The sequence below is a fragment of the Sturnira hondurensis genome, unplaced genomic scaffold, assembly GCF_014824575.4.
Source record: "Sturnira hondurensis isolate 20B ecotype Veracruz unplaced genomic scaffold, ASM1482457v3 Scaffold0024385, whole genome shotgun sequence".
Taxonomy (NCBI): Eukaryota; Metazoa; Chordata; class Mammalia; order Chiroptera; family Phyllostomidae; genus Sturnira; species Sturnira hondurensis.
In genome coordinates, this window is record NW_028097016.1 from 654,169 (window position 1) to 671,184 (window position 17,016).

At 47.0% G+C, this 17,016-nt stretch overlaps 1 protein-coding gene across 1 annotated transcript in view; it reads right to left on the bottom strand.

The window, feature by feature from the left end:
* MAP6 (microtubule associated protein 6) overlaps positions 1 to 2,691 on the bottom strand; it is a 73,387-nt gene extending 70,696 nt beyond the window's left edge. Inside the window, exon 1 of the mRNA XM_037038422.1 lies at positions 1,162 to 2,691. Coding sequence (XP_036894317.1) covers positions 1,162 to 2,057 — 896 coding nt within the window. The 5' untranslated portion in view covers positions 2,058 to 2,691. The remainder of the gene's footprint in view (positions 1 to 1,161) is intronic.
* Between the last annotated feature and the right edge of the window lie 14,325 nt (positions 2,692 to 17,016).

Below are 17,016 nucleotides of genomic sequence, written 5' to 3' on the forward strand. Positions count from 1 at the left end.
AGCATTCAAAAATACATACTGGATATAAGGATGAGAAAGCAGGCTGGGAGGGATGAGACTACAGCAGAGGGAGAATTCCAGAAGAATGGAGACAGGGAGAGACACTGTGCCCTTGCGTGAAGACCTTCATTTACAGGGAACTGAACTGTGCTAAAAAGGGGTCTCTTGGTGGGAGGAGAATGGGAGACACATCTGCAGAACATGGAGGGACAGGAGAAAAGACACCTCAGTCGGGGAGAAGGCTGGACATACCTAGGCAGTGAAAATCAGAATAATGAGGCATCACGTCGACAGTTGGAATGGGACCAAAAGGCACTAGTCCTCTACAACGTGCAGGCCAGGGTTCTCCCCAGATCCATTTGATTCATCCTCACAATGCCTAGTATAGTGCCTGGCATAGAGTAGGTTTTCAAAAATATGTTGAATATTCACATTAAATTAATAAATGAGCAAGCACTTCCAAGAGAACAATCTATTATCAGTCACGTCAGGTAAGAACCTGAGTCCCAGAAAGATTAAAAAACTTGCCCTAAGGGTCACAGCCAGTAACAGTCTGACTTCAAAGCCTCAGCTAGAAGGAGGGTGATCTATATGGATCCTCTTTCCGGGAATCTAGAAAAGGGTATGGTGTTCTGGAATCTCCCAGGGACTGACTGAGAGAGTAGAGGGAAGAATGAAAGGCCAAGTGAACTGGGCTGGGGGGGGGGGGGGGGTTGGTAGGCTATTGATTGCTGGGAAAGAACTTTTCTTCTGGAAGGATGGGGCCCTGAGGGAAGGCACCAAGGCTGGTGTGTGGCAACGGAGCCAGCAAAGGTGGCATCTCGATTAATGCGGCTGGTAAATTGAAGTTGAGAGGGGCAGAATGGAATCACAGCCTGTGAAAAAATTGCAAAGGGTCTTTGTTGGGCGCATAGGGATTTGTAGTAGGGTGGGATGGGAAAAAAGGTGGCTGAGGTGGCAGGCCCCGGATAGGGGACATAGGAAGGAACAGAAAGAAATCAGCCGTGGCAGGGTGCCTGGGATGGGGCTGGGGAGAGGGTGTGGCCTGGGAGGGAGGGAAGGCTGATGTGAGGCCTAGGACGTGCGGATTGAATCCTGGGCAGTCTTCGGTAGAAGAAAAGGGTGACCAGCCCCGTTGCAGGAGCTGTGTCCCCATCTCACCTGTAGGAGCTGCTCACTGCACTCGCCACCTCCTCTCGGATTTGCCTATTGAGGGCATCAGCTGCTGCACGCCCCTTGCCACTCTCGGGGCCCGCGACCTGGGCCTGGGCTGCGGGCAGCGGCGTCTGCTCCTGCCCCAGCCCCTCAGGGCGACGCACAATCCAGGCGGGCCCGGCCTTCCTGCGTGAGTCGCGCTCATCCGCACCCGATGCCTTTCCTGCCGCCAACGCACCGGCTCCACCAGAACCCGCTGCCTGCTCCGGAGCCTCAGCGGCGGCCTGCATCGGCCAGCGCTCCTGGCTCTGAGGCCGGCGCCTGGGCGCCCCGAGAACAGGCGCTGAAGCCTGGGAGGACGTGGGGATCTGCACCGGTTTGGGGATCCACGGGTGGTCCCCGCGGCGCGGCAGCGGCCAGGCGCGAAAGTCCTTCTGGTACTGGGTCTCGCGCTCGAAGGGCGCGTCGGAAGGCTGGTACTCGCTGCGCGGCCGGCAGCTCGGCTCTGGCCGCTGCACCTTCCAGGCGCGATAGTCCTGACGCATCACCGAGTCCACAGGGCCCGCGCCCGAGGCGGAGCCGGAGCCCGGGCCAGAGCCCAGTGTGCTCCGGCCAGAGGCCGCAGCCGCCTCGCGTTCACCACTAGGCCCAGGAGCCGGCCCTGTTGCCCGGGCAACTGCATCCAACTCAGCCTGGGCCGGCTGAGTCTCTATGGCGACCGCCCGCGCCGGCGGCTGCTGCTGCTGCTGCTGAGGCGGCAGCGGCGGCTGTGGCGGCGCGCCTGGGTGCTCTGTGGCCTCCGAGTACTTGGTGAAAACCAGCGGCACGGCGATGTCCGCCTTGTCCAGCTGGTTCCAGAAGCGGGCGATGCAGCAAGCCCGTGTGATGCACGGCCACGCCATGATGTTAGCTGCAAAACTGGCCTTCCCTTCTGTTTGTGTTTCTAAAGCAAGTCTCTAATCTTCCTCAGTCCCTTGGCACTTGACCAGCCAATCTGATTCCCACCGTATTTTCCTTGGTGGCCTGAGTGCCTCGCCCTCCTCCCTCAGAAAGCACCCGGAAAGGTCAGGGCAGCAAAGCTGTCACGGAGATAAAGTCCCTCGATTACCGACTGCAGAAGTCTTGGGAACGCAGTCTGCTGCAGGCTCGGGAGGTGAGAGACCAGGCGTCCCCAGTCCCCGGGCGAAGGCGTCTGGGCCGCGCCCCTCCCTGCGGCTGCGGGCGCTGCTCAGACCCCGGCGATGCCTGGCTACTCGAGGCGAAGTGGCCACGGTCTTAAGCCATGGCGCAGAGGAAGGGCGGGACAGTGTGGCAGCGGGGTCCACAGATGAGCCTCTATTCTCCTTCCCACCGGTGTCCGGTCGCAGCCGGCTACCCAGCAGGGCTCGGAGGAGATCACCTCCAGCGAAAGCCAAGCATTGCTGCCTCAGCCACTGCTCCCAATGATGCTGCAGCAACTGCTGCCCCGACTCTGCTGCAGGGAAGCGGCCCCACCCTTTCCTGCCACTAGGCAGGGAAAAAAAATCTAGGAAAGACTGAAAGCGCGCTGCAGCAAAAAAAAAAAAAAAAAAAAAAAAAAAAAAAAAAAAATCACCTGCTGTCGTCAGTGTGCGCTGCTGGGAGCTCGCCCTCTCTCTTTTCTCTCCTCCCTCCACTCTAGCACCTCCTCCCTCCTCCGCTCCTAGGCAACGGCAGAATCTGGGGCCGAGGTGGGTTCTATACCTAGGCTCCTGCTCCTTGCAGTATTCATGCTGGACGTTTCCCTTCCGGGGGCCTTTGGCTCCTCTTTTGTAAAATGGGGTCCATTAAGGGGGTAGGGGGAGGTAACTGTAAAAATCGTAAAAATCATGGAGGAAACCACTAGTGAAATGTCTGTCCCAGGACAGAGACTTTTGTAAGAGGGAGTTACCGTTATTGGCCAAAGTGACTGGATTTGAACGAGTTGGACTGGCTCCTGATCCAAGCATTTACAGTCTTGTGTGCAAGCCTTGCTCATATGTGTTGGGAGGGGGACTACCAGGCTGGTGGTACCCTGGCTATTCCTTTTTGAGGAGGAGGGGTGTCTCAGAGCCTCCCAAGAACCACCTAGTCCCTGTTCATTCAGCCCAGGGGTAACACTGGAAGAGAGGCAGTAAAAACAGAGATTCTTGAAGAGGCCTAAGTGGTGAGGTTGGGTGGATGAAAAACAAAGGGGCAGTGTCCTAGGAAAGGGTAGGGCCTGACATGTAGGGGTTTTCTGGCATGGCCCTGACCCCTGGCCTTTGGTCTTCCTCTGCCTGGGTGGTAGAGTAGATTTGGGAGTCAGACAGGCCTGATTTGACTCTGACATTTACTATCTGTGTCGTATAGGCAAGCTGGGTCCTCCCTGGTCCTCGGTCAGCTCTACTTTATGAAGTGGAGGCAGTAATAGTTACCTTAAAGTGGTTTTGTGAAGATAGTTAAGGATTCAGAGCAGAAGCTTTGAGTCAAATCAAATCCAGGGGGATTCAAATTGCAGCTTTTGCATCCACTGCAATTTCCTGACTTTTAGTTTCATTTATGAATGGGGGTAGCAATTATGAACTTGTAAGGGTGTTCTAAGAGTGAAAATGAGGTAATTCACTAGATACTCACTTCAACATCTGGCAGGTAGCAATGGTTCAGTAAAGGGTAGCTATCAGTATTCAAAGAACCCACCCAGGAAACATGGGTGGGGCTTCCTGAGCAGGCCAGCCCCTTGAACACCGTCTCCAGGAGAACCTCTTGTTTTTCCAAGTATGCTTAGGTCTCTCCTTGATGTCCCTCCATGTGTGTCTCCTACACTATCTTCTACTCCTTACCCTTAGGCACATTTGCTGGCCTTATGCTCTATTTCTCTCCCCTGTGGACAGAGTTTTCAGACTCAATTAAGCCAGGAGCATTGGTGTTTCTTGGGAAAAAGTCAGTTATGTGTTTAGATTGGGAACTGATCGCAAAACACAGCTGCTTCTTTGTATACCTTGTAATTAAACAAGATGAGAAGATAATTCTGATTAGTCAATTATCTGCTGGACTTCCTCTTGCTTGGATCTTTGCCTCTACGTAATTTGATTTGAGTTCCACAAATAAAATGATGCCTAGCCTTATTTCCCAGCTGTTAGGAAACACATTTCTATAAACAATATAATTTCATCAGACCCTTCCCACACCACAGTTGAACTCTCCTGATGCCTACTTTGGGCTTTAGACACTGTGGAACGTAGGTGGAGTCTAGCTCTGGCTGGGGCGGGGGGGGGGTACTCCATTAGAGAGATGTGTTGTGAGAGAACTAGGAGATGGGCACATAAATAAATGGTTAGGAAACAGTACGGTCAGCATAGGAAATATCCATTCACTAGGTGCTGAATGAATGACTAACGAGATGTGAGTAGGAGGTCTTGTATCAGAAACACAAATGTGTTTCAGGCAGTGTAGATTTTGGAGTTAGACCTGATTTGCTCTGACACTCTGTGTCACTTCTTTTCTGAAAAATGGATACGGGCTAGAGGTGAATCACCCTGTGCCATCATGGGGTAAGAAGCTTGAGGAGAAACGCTGCAAACTGAGAACTGCAGAGGCGTGGACACATGGAGAATCTGGGCATCAGTGACATGGGGCCGCTGCACCAGCCCACCTCTGGACACTCTTGTTTATTTTTAACTTAAATGTTTCCTTTTGTTTATTTCTACAATTCTTTTTGCAAGAGAAAAATATAATTTCTAGTTAGGTCACTTTCATAAAGCTTGTAGCAGAATGCAGATCCTAATTAATATTAATAAGGATCTGAAAGACAAATACCATATGATCTCACTTATATGCAGAATCCAATGAACAAAACAGAAACAGAGGAATAGATACATGGAACAGACTGACAGCTGTCAGAGGGGCCAGGGGGCCAGGATGAAAGAAGGTGAAGGGATTAGCTGAAGAACTTGTATGCAGGACTCATAACAGACAGAGAGGTGTGGTGATGGTCTGGGAGGGGGAGGGGCTGAGTGGAGGAGAGCAAAGGGGGAAAAACCAGGACATCTATAATAATGTTAACAATAAAAGTTGGGTTAATAAATAAATAAGCACCCTTTTTCTATTTAAAAAATACCAGTAAGGATCTATTTTTTCATATAAATAACCAATTATTTAAGCATGGTTGGGTATTTATTTATTTACTAATAGCTTTAAATTTTTTAATATTTTCACAACTTTGATAGATGGTAATATGAGAAATAAGTTTACAAAACGCTAATTTTTTTAACACCTTAATTGGCCCTTTGATGTTCAAGCACCTAAGAAAATAAAAAGGGCGTGACACCCCAGGCTACTGTGGCTATGACAGACGGCTGGAGAAACATCCCGCTGTACAAAGATGTTGGCAAGCTGAGGGTATTTTTCACAGAAGGATGAGGGACAGCAGATACAGAGATGAGATTTATCTGCCACGGTGTGCCAGAAACGGAACTGAGGCATGCCAGCCCTGGAGGCTGACTTCTTGCCGGCAGCTCACGTTCTATGGCTCAGCAAGCCCAGTGACGATGGCTGGATTATTGTGAAATCCTCTGGCTTGTCCCCCGGCTTCTGCCTTGCCCAACGCCCATGTACTCTCCACACATTCCTTGTGATACATTTGCAGAAAATCACTGGGCAGTGTGTCTGGAGTAACATCTCGTCAGGGACATTAGGAGCCATTCTGGAGGTTGGGAAGTCCAAGAGAGGGGTGCCAGGAAGATAGGTTCCATCCTGAGGTTGCCTCTCTTGGCTCGTAGGTGGCCACCATCTTGCTTTGTATGTAAGCGTGGTTATTTAAATAGTCTATCCTTTCCTCACTGATTGATAGTGCCTCCTCTAGTACATAACAAGTTCTCATACGTATGTGAATCTGTTTCTAAATTCTATGTTCTGTTTTATTGGTCTATGTATTTACTCCCAAGCCTGTCTTATGGGCTAAAACTAAAACCTTAATATCTGATATGGTAAAACTCTCCTCCTTCTCTTATTGTCCTTGTTCTTCTGAGTTGTCATTAAGTTGTTCACAAGTGTTTTTGAGCACCTAGTAGGTGCCACGCACGGTTCTAGACTCTGGGATGTGGAATTAAACAAAAGAGACAAACGTCTCTGCTCTCATGGTGCTTACACTGCGTTGGAAGTCTTGCCCTCAATCCTTCCCTGTGAATCTTAGAAGCAGCTTGTCAAATCCTTTGACAACTTTTTTGAAAACAAAAAGTTTTATAAAACGTTTTGTGGAATTGCATTGAACTGACTGAGTATTTAAGAAGAATTTCCAGTTCATGATTTTGAGACTTTCTACTCAAAAAGATGGCAAAGTACTCTGTTTATTTGGTTGTGTTCTTCAGTAATGTGTTTTGTTATAGTTGGAAATGGCTTTTTCTTTCCTTTTTAAATAATTATAAACTAACGAGAAGCTGCAAAAATATTACAGGATGCCTACTGTACCCCCCACCCAAGTTCTCCCCACGATGGCATACAACATGACCACAATGCATTACCAAAATGAGAAAACCAACATTAGTGCAATAGACTGGTAGGGTGTGCACCTTACTTGGATTTCACCAGTTTTTGCACACAATCATTTTTTATATGTCTATGTTTATAGTTCTATGATGTTTTGTCACAGATACGAATTTATATAAACACCACCACAGTCAAAATACAGGACTAGTCTATTGTCATAAAGGATCTATCTGTTGCTAACCCTTCATAGTCACCCCCTTCCCTGATTTCCCTGGTTTCCTTAGCAACCACTGATCTATTCCCCATCTCTAGATTTTTGACATTTGAGAATGTTATATAAATGGAATCATGTAGTGGGTAACCATTTCAGGTTACTTTTTCACTCAGTATAAGTTCCTTAGGATCCATCCAAATTATGGATCCTGTATATACAATATATATATAATATATATAATTTAATATATATTAAATATATTATATATTTAATTTAATTATACCACATATATTATATATATTATATATCAATAATAGTTTTTTCATTTTCATTGCAGAGTATTATTCCATCAGATGGACATATCTCATTTTGTTTAACCACTCACCCATGGAAGGGCATTGCGTAGTTTCCAGATTGGGGAGATTATAAACAACGCTGCTATGAACATTCACGTGCAAGTTTTTCTGTGGACCTGTTTTAATTTTTCTAGAATAAGTGCTCAGGAGTGCACTGATAGGTTCTATAGTAAGTGTCTAGTAAGAAACTGCCATCTTTCCTGGCTCAGTTGGTTGGAGCATCATCGTGTGCACCAAAAAGTTCGCAGGTTTGATCCCCGATCAAGGAGCGTGCCTAGGTTGTGGGTTTGGGGCTCATATGGCAGGCAACCAATTGATGTTTCTCTCTCACATGGATGTTTTTCTCTCTCTCCCTTCTTCTGTCTCTAAAATCAATAAATATATCTTTGGGTGAGGATTAAAAAAAGAAACTGTCATCTGTTTTCTAGAGTGGCTATCCCACCAGCAGTGGACGAGAGATCCGATTGTCTACACCCTTGCCAGCATTTGGTACTATCGTTCTTTTTTATTTTAGCCATTCTGATAGGTATGTGGCGGTATCTCATCATTGTTTTAATTTGCTTCTCCCTAGTGGCCAGGGATGTCGAACATTTTTCACGTGCTTTTTTGAAATTATATATTTTTAAATTACAGCTTTTATTGCAATTATAGACAACAGGATTGCTGAATTTTTGCATGTATTGATCTCTATTCAGCAACCATATTAAATTCTCTAATTAGATTTAATAGTTTACAGATGACCTCGAATTTGTTCAATAGGTGGCAGTTTTGCCTCTTCATTTTTTGTGTGTGTGTTTGAGGTGCTTTTTAAAATCACTGCCTCTCCGAGGACTTCCACCAAGATGGAGGCATAGGTAGAAACACTGTGCCTTCTCCCACAACCAAGTTTGAATACAACAAAGGTTTAGTGAACAAAGACGCAGCCAAAGAACAGAAAACTGAACTATACGGAAGTCCAACAACAACTAACCATTCCACCGGGACTGGTAAGAGGGGCAGAGCCAGCAGCGGAGCAGGGTCGGGCAGGAAGGATCCCTGACCCAGGCGACCCAGGTGCGCAGGCAGCCAGGGTAGCATCGAGGACCCAGTGAGGGTGCAGGGTAGGCTGAGCGCGGTCACATATTCGTGCGCAGATAAACCAGCAGAGGTGTGAGCAGTGAGACGGACCCCAGCAGGCCCCAGCAGTGAACTGCGCAGGCCCCAGCGGCAAACCCAGTGAGGGTTCGGGGCAGGCTGACTGCGATTGCACATTCACGTGCACAGATAAACCAGCAAAGGAGTGAGCAGTGAGACGGACCCCGTGGCCCCAGCGGTGGGAGGAGGCAGAGGGGACCGCCACTGATTTCCTTTGACCCAGCCTCCACATACAGCGTGACAACCCAGCAACTGAATTGCCCCGCCCTGGTGAACACCTAGGGCTCCACCTCTCATACATAACAGGTGTGAACAGACCAAAACATTATGGCTCAAGAAGAACTCAAAACCCCAGAGCCAGTAAGTCTAAGCAACCAGGAGATAGCGAACCTCTCAGATGCACAGTTCAAAACACTGGTGATCAGGATGCTCACAGAACTGCTTGATTATAGTCACAAATTAGAAGAACATATGAAAGCTAAACTAATTGAAATGAAGGGAAATGCACAGGAAACCAATAGTGATGGAAAGGAAACTGGGACTCAAATCAATGGAGTGGACCAGAAGGAAGAACGAAACATCCAACCAGAAAAGAATAAAGAAAGAAGAATTCAGAAAAATGAGGAGAGGCTTAGGAACCTCCAGGACATCTTTAAACATTCCAACATCTGAATTATAGGGGTACCAGAAGGGGAAAAGGAACAGTCACGAGTGGAAAACATATTTGAACAAATAATAAAGGAGAACTTCCCCAGTCTGGCAAAGGAAATAGACTTCCAGGAAATCCAGGAAGCTCAGAGAGTCCCAAAGAAGTTGGACCCAAGAAGGAACACACCAAAGGACATCATAATTATATTGCCCAAAATTAAAAATAAGGAGAGAATCCTAGAAGGAGCAAGAGATAAGGGGACAGTCACCTACAAAGGAGTACCCATCAGACTGTCAGCGGATTTCTCAAAAGACACCTTACAGGCAAGAAGGGGCTGGAAAGAAGTATTCCAAGTCATGAAATCCAAAGACCTACAGCCAAGATTGCTTTATCCAGCAAAACTTTCATTTAGAATGGAAGGACAGATAAAGTGCTTCTCAGATAAGGTCCAGTTCAAGGAGTTCATCATCACCAAGCCCTTATTATATGAAATGCTAAAGGGACTTATCTAAGAAAAAGAAGATGAAAAATATGAACAGTGAAAGGACAGCAAACTCACAGTTATTAACAACCACACCTAAAACAAAAGCAAACCAAGAGGACAGCTAGATCAGGAGTGGAACCATAGAAATGAACACTTGGAGGGTTAGCAACAGGGGAGTGGGAGGAGGAGAAGGGGGGAGAAGGTACAGAAAATAGCATAGACAGTAGGTAGAAAATAGATAGGGGGAGGGCAAGAATAGTGGGGAAAATATAGAATCTAAAGAACTTGAGACACGTGGTCATAAAATAAAGGGGGGGGAATGGTGGGGGAGGGGGTGTGCAGGGTGGAGAATGAAGGTGGGGAATAGGACAACAACTGTAATGGTATAATCAATAAAGTAAAAAGCTTAAAAAATAAAATAAAGTCACTGCCTCTTCATTTTTGTTTGTACCTCTCATTTTTTCTCATATCCAATGGCTCCTAATGTACCTTTAGAATTATTGTTCTCAATTTTAAGGGAAGTGTTTCCAGTATCTCACCGTTAAGTGTGATGTTGTGTTGACAGAAAATATTTGGAAACTATATTCACCTACTCCAAACTTTGCTAGTCATTTTTAAAATTAAGAAAATGTGGTGAATTTATCAAGCGTCTTCTCTGTCTCTTAGAGATGATTGTGTCTTTTCCACTTTGAGGCCCCCTAACATCGGTGAGTAATAAATCATGCTTGCTTTTTTGGTATAATGCCAATTTGGTTGTGGTTTGTTTTTCTTTTAATGTGTTTCAGAGATCTATTTACTAAAACGTTAAGGACTTTTTGTAGTAACACTTCGAAATAAGCTTGGTCTGTTTTCCTTTCGTCGCACCTTTTCATCAGGGGGGCCGGCGGTGTTATGATGACTTCACAAATAGGAGCTGGACTCTCTGCTTTCTGTGCACCCTGACAGTGCAAGTGGAACTGAGGCGATCCCTCACCTAAAGACTTAAGACAACTCGCTTAGCAATCACCTGCACCTGGGCCCTTGGAGCTCTTTGTCACCCGGCCAGGTGGGTCGTGGCATTATGCTGTTTATGACATTTCAATTGCTGCCCACTGCTCTCGGAATAAAATCTGACTCCTCACTGTGGCCTTCAGGACCCTACATGGCCTGCGTAGGTTATTAACAACCTGCTCTCAGACAGTGTCCCACTGTTCACTACCCTCCAGCTGCACTGGCCCCCTTTTGTTCCTGGAACGTACCAGGCTCTTTCCAGCGCCAGGACCTGTGTACTCACTCTTTCCTCTGCCTGGAATGTTCTTCTTTCAGCTCTTATATTGAATGGTTTATTCTCATCTTTCAGGTGTTTCTTTTTTTAAAAGATATTTCTTAATACCACATCTTCAAGCAAGCCCTCCCTCACCATCTTATCTAATGTAAGCTCCTTTTGTTCTCTTATCACTCTGTTTATTTCTCTAATGTCTCACTCATTATGCTCTGTAGTTATCTTAGCTTTTCACTTGCTTATTGCTTAATACACCACTTTCTACCCTACATTTGACTGGGAACTCCTTTGAGTTCTTTGAGTGCCTGTCCTATTTACTCTGTTTCCATTCCCTAGAACTGTGTTTGGCACATAGCAAAAAAAGAAAAAGAAAAAAGAAAACAAAACAAAAAATATTGTTGAATCAATCTGAATCAATCAGAGGACCAGTGAAGAGAACACTGGAAAAACAGTAGTATCATTGTCAGAAAAAGAGATAAGTTAAATGGTAATGGAAAAAATACAATAATAAAAAAATTAAAACAAAAAAGATAAGGACTCAGCTAGGGTGGAGTTCATGTTGGTACAGGTTTAATTTTAGATAACAACTAAGTGAAAAGTTCTGGTAGGCATTTGGAGATAAAGAATGGAGTGAATTGGCCCTGGCTGGTGTAGCTCAGTGGATTGAGCACAGGCCTGCGAACCACACGATCGCGGTTCGATTCCCAGTCAGGGCACATGCCTGGGTTGCAGGCTGGTTCCCTGCAGACCAACTCCCAGCAAGGGACGCAGGAAAGGCAACCATACATTGATGTTTCTCTCCCTCTCTCCTTCCCCTCTAAAGATAAATAAATAAAATTTTAAAAAAAGAATGGAGTGAATTGAAGAAGTTTGTAAATGTAGATTTGAGAGTTATCCTTAACCATCGATCAGTGCATTTAATCACCCACCCATTCATCCCTTAGTCCATCTGTCTCTTCATTCATCTGTGCATCCACATTCACTCATGGATTCAGACCACAAACTTTGAGTAAGTCATGAACCAAGAGCTAGAGATAGATTGATGGATAGACAGTCTTTGCCCTCAAGAAGTATAAGTCTGGAGGGGATGGCAGAGTAGTGGGCATAAAGTTAGAATAGCAAGCACTGCTATGAGACGGCCAAGAGTGCACTATACAAAGCGTAGTTGAAACCGCATGAGGGAAAAGGAAGAATTTAGTCTTGAGGGCATGCCAGAAATTAGGGAGCATTGAAGAAGAGGATCTGACAAGAGGTGACAAGCAAAGGAAGAGGTGGGTCATCTGGAAAAAGGGAGAAATAAAGGAGAAATGACATCACAGTGGAAGCAACCTGGGCTTTAGAGTCAGAGCAACCACCTTTTGAATTCCAGCCCTACTTCTTACCTGCTGGGTGACTTTGGAGAAAACAGTTACCGATGACAGTGGTAATGAAGATAGTGGTAATTGTGGTGACGGTGTGATGGTGGTGAGGGCGGTGGTGATGGAGGTCATGACAGTGGTAGTGATGGTGGGTGGCAGTAGCAATGGTGATGGTGATAACAGAGGTAATGGTGGCGGTGGTAATGCTGCTGCTGCTGCTGCTGCCAGTTAAATGGTGGTGATGATAGTGGTAAGATGTTGGTGGTGATGCTGGTGGTCATGGTAGTGATGATAAAGATGGTGGTGATGGTAACTGGAAGACAATTTAGAGAACTTACATTTGTCGTTTGTTGAGCAGCATTCAACTTGGATTTTTTGAGGCATGGGCCCTGGATGTGAGGATGCCACATGAAGTTTGGGTGGAGAGCAGAAGAGTGGGCCAGGTTGTGCTGCCTTTTTTGCAAGATGACTACAATTTTGATGAGAACTGGGCACCGGCCATGCACTTTCTGAAAGGAAGATGCATTAGCCACAATCCATCGTACAGTTTGCTGACTTGAAATCTTTTATGATGAGCACTGAAATTAAGTGATTACATTTTTTTTTCTATTTTAAAAGCTATATATGCCTTCCTGCTGGGCTTAAATAGTAGGGTCAAGTGAAATGGTCAGGGGAAATAGTTTTTGGTTAGAGTCAATTTCCTCTTGATGAATATGAGGGACTGTGGCTTGAAAAGCGGCCAAGAGGATTCACATTTTGCTTTTCGCACCTTTGCAGAGTGGCAGAGAACTGGGGGTACTGAGGGATGGGAAGAAGCAGCAGAGCTCATTGAGAAAAGAGAAATATTTCCCTCTGGCAGGACTTAGTGATAATGTCACCTGCTTAAAGCACCCAGCACTGTGACTGGCACATATCAGCTATGAGGCCAATAGACATCTCGTTCCCTTTCTCACACAGGATTGTCATCTTGGTGACCTGGTGGCATGGACTACGTAAAAGGGGAAGGAAGCCAGGACATGGTGGACCAAACTCATTGAAATCATAGGCTCAGAAATGGCTGGAGGAAAGGGAACTGTCCCTTTTTAAAATTGTTGTTCAAGTGTGGTTGTCTGCATTTTCCCCCTCCACTCCCCCCACACCTCAGCCATCCCAACCTCCCACCCCTGATTCCCGCCCCCTTGGTTTTGACCATGTGTCCTTTATAGTTGTTCCTGAAATCCCTTCCCCCATTTACTCCTCCCACCTCCCCTCTGGTTAGTCCCAGATCATTCTTAATTTCAATGCCTCTGGTTATATTTTGCTCGCTTTTTTCTTTTGTTGATTAGGTTCCACTTAAAGGTGAGATCATATGGTAGGAAACTATCCAAAGTGCCTATAGATGGCCAAACATTGTTCTAGTGGCTTCATATTTGGTCCAGACAACAGTTCATGAGTTGGTATCATTTTGCAGATGAGGAAATCAGGGCTCAGAAAGGGCAAGTGACTTGCCCCAAATCATGGAACTAATTTCAGGTGGAGCCAGCGTATGAGTCCAGGCCTTTTAGAACCCTACGTCTCTACACTTTCCACTGTACAGCCCTGTGAGTCAGATGCTGGGGACATGCGACACCGAAAATCAGACTGAGATGTGCAAGAGCCAACAGCTCTGCTCTCTCTTCACTTACTCAGCTCAGGGTCTAAATTCTTCGAGGAGCCGCACCTCAAGAGAGCTACGCTGGCCCTGGCTGGGTAGCTCCGTTGGCTGGAGCATCATCCCATACACCAAAATGTTGTGGGTTTGATTCCCAGTCAGGGCACATACCTCGGTCGAGGGTTTGATACCCAGTTGGGGCATGTACAGGAAGCAATGGATCAATGTTTGTCTCTCATGTGGACGTTTCTCTCTCTCTAAAATCAATTAACATACCCTTGGGTGAGGATTAACAAAAGAGAGATAGGGAGAGCTATATCTGAGCCAGTAACACATGGGGTGGGGGCAGGGTGGGCAAGAGATCACATGCAGGAGAGTATGCTGCGAGGAGAGGAGTTTCTTGGAATTTCCTGGATTTTCTCCCCACTCAAAGCCTCATCCCCCTCGCTCTCACCCCCAGGTGCTCTAGGCACAGCAGAGGTGACCTTGATGCCTGGGAACCCTCCTACCCCAACCGCCCAGCTCTGGTGTGACCTCAGCCCTAAGCTCTCTGGGGCCCAGGCCTCATTTGCAGAGACCCAGCAGCATTTGCATGGTCTCACACCCTCATGACTCGGGGACCATGAGTTTTCAAGCACTTAAGCAAATATTTAAGCCATGAGAAGAAAAATATACTGGCTCCAAAATGTGATCAGAAGAAAAAGCAACATTGAAATTAATTATATGTTTAATTAAAAGTCTACAAATGTAATATTATGCCAATTAGTCATGGGCAACCCTAACCAATTCTCATTTAGTTATAATAGATATAGTTCAAGTTATAAAACAAAAGGAATAATGTATTCTTCACAAAACTCAAAATCATAGAAATCCCTTTCAAAACCTTTCCTGCAGTAAATGGCATTTGATGTGGGAGCAGCTTCCTGTGTCTGTCAAGATGAAAGTGTGTCTCTGGTCCTTTGAAGGCCTCTGCTGGCCCTGTGGTGCTGGGTCCCCTGTAGTCACAGCGGTGGTCACAGAGGACAGAAGCTGCAGTTGGTTTGCGGGTGGGACTGGGTATCACAATTCAGCAAGCAGGGCTGTGGCTGCGGCTGTCTGCCACAGCAGGTGTGGTCTCTCAGGAAATACTGGAGAAGGGTCAGGAGCAAGGCAGCTACTGAAAACCAAAACACTCATCCTTCATCTGCTCTGCCTGAGCCAGGAGAGGAACACGTTCAGGTGTGGGTTTTTGCAACTCTTTCTGGCTGCTGTGGTGTGGAGAAGCAGCTGGCTGGGGGCAGCCTGGAGGCAGAAGGACTGGGGGTGGGGGGGTGCAGGGTGAGGCTGGTGCAGGGTGAGGCTGTCGCAGGTCCAGCGAAGAGCTGACGGTGGTCTGGCCTGTAGTAAAGACAGAGGACACAGAGGAAGGAACACGGGATTTGGGGGATGTATCTAAGGAATGACAGGACTTTCTAAATAACCAAATGTGGAGAGTGACAGGGAAGAGTCTTGGATGACCCCAGAGCGCTGGACTGGAGGGAGCTTGGGGGCATGGTGCCAATGGCAGCCAGGGAGTGCAGGCAGTGGGCGGGTGGGGGCGGGGGAGCAAGTGTGCGGTAATCAGCTGATTCGGTTTGGGAGACTGTAGGCTAGAAGGGCTTGTGGGATGTCCAAAGGAAACTGCCCGGGGTGTAAAGTGACAAACTGGCTTCATAAGGTGGGCCAAGGTGAAGGCACAGAGGAGGGCACCCATCCAGGTTGGGGACAGCACTGTTTATCTCACTGGAGGACCACAGGGCGGAGCCCTCATCCACAGTGGGCTCTCACCTTCTACACCATCCATCACCCCACCCGAAACCTCTGATGAAACCTCTAATGATGTTCATGGGGAATGAGACATGGATGAAATGGAAAAGATTCCATGTTTGAGAGCTGAGGGTCTCCACTCTCACCTGGTGAGATGAGGTGGGGTCAGAGCAAGCCTCCTGAGCAGGTGGTATTTTAACTGGGTCTGGAGGGTTGGGTGGGGCACGTATGGGAGACAGCCGTTCCAGGAAGAGAAAGGAACAGGCTAACTCACCGAGGACAGAGCACTGGCCAGCATTCAGCCATGGCTTTCTGGGGAGAGCAAGAAAGAAGAAAAATTTTAGAACCAAGACTAGAAGAACTTCTACCAGGTGCTGTATTAGTTTCCTTTTGCTGCTGTAACAAATTACCACAAACTTAGTGTCTTAAACACACACACACACACACACACACACACACACACACACACACATTCTCTTACAGGTCTGGAAGTCAGAAGTCCGAAATTAGTTTCAGTAGGGCTAAAGTCAGGGTATTGGCGAGGCTGTGTCCTTCTGGAGGGGAGAATCTGTTATTTTGTTTTTTTCAACTTCTAGTGCCTGTGTGTGTTCCTTGGCCTGTGGCCCCTCCCTCAGTATTCAAATTCATCCCTCCAGTCTCTGCTTCCATTTACTTCTTCTGTGACTACATCCTGCATTCCTCTTGTAAGGATGAGTGTGGTTATAGAGAGCTCACCCACACAATCCAGAATAATCCAGGATAATCTCACACCCTGAATTTAATCGCATCTGCAAAGCCCCTTTTGCCCTATAAGGTAGGTTCTCAGGTTCCGGAGGTGAGGATGTGGTCATCCTTGAGGGGCCATTATCCAGCCTACCCAGGACATTCATCATCAACGGAGCGTGGAGGCCACACTCAGCCCCTGGGAGCCTGTCGGTCCAAGGCCCAGGCTCAGAATTCTCCATCCTGACCCGGCCAGAAAAGGCTTAGCTCTTCTCCAGCCAAAGCCACTGGAAATAGATCCTTCAGCTCTCTCTGCAAGTCCCCCTCACAGCTTTGCCTGTCATCCAGGCTCCTCCCAAGCCCTCTACCAACCCTTCTCAGGAAAGAAAAGTTCCTCATCCTGCCCCCAGCTCCTCAGAATGGTCTCCAGAGAAAGCGCCTCACAGCTGGGAGCTGCTGGCTCTCTCTCCTCCCCTCATTCTCACGTCTCCTCTCCCTCCCTTTCCCCCTTTCTGTGTCTTTCATCAAAACTTTCCTCCCATCTTCTGTGTGCTACACTCTGTATCTCATACGGAGAACACACAGTGCCTAAGGTTGAAGATTTTATGCACTGTGCAAGCAAGAAAACCATCAGGAGGTGGAGAGATTGAGCAAAACAGAAAAAGGACTCATGGCTGTGGACAATAGTGTGGCGATTGCAGGGGGGAGGTGGTTTAATCAGGAAATGCAAATCAAGACCACAACATGATATCATTTTATACCCTAGAAAAAAGTAAGTCTGACCGTACCAAGGGTCAGGGAGGG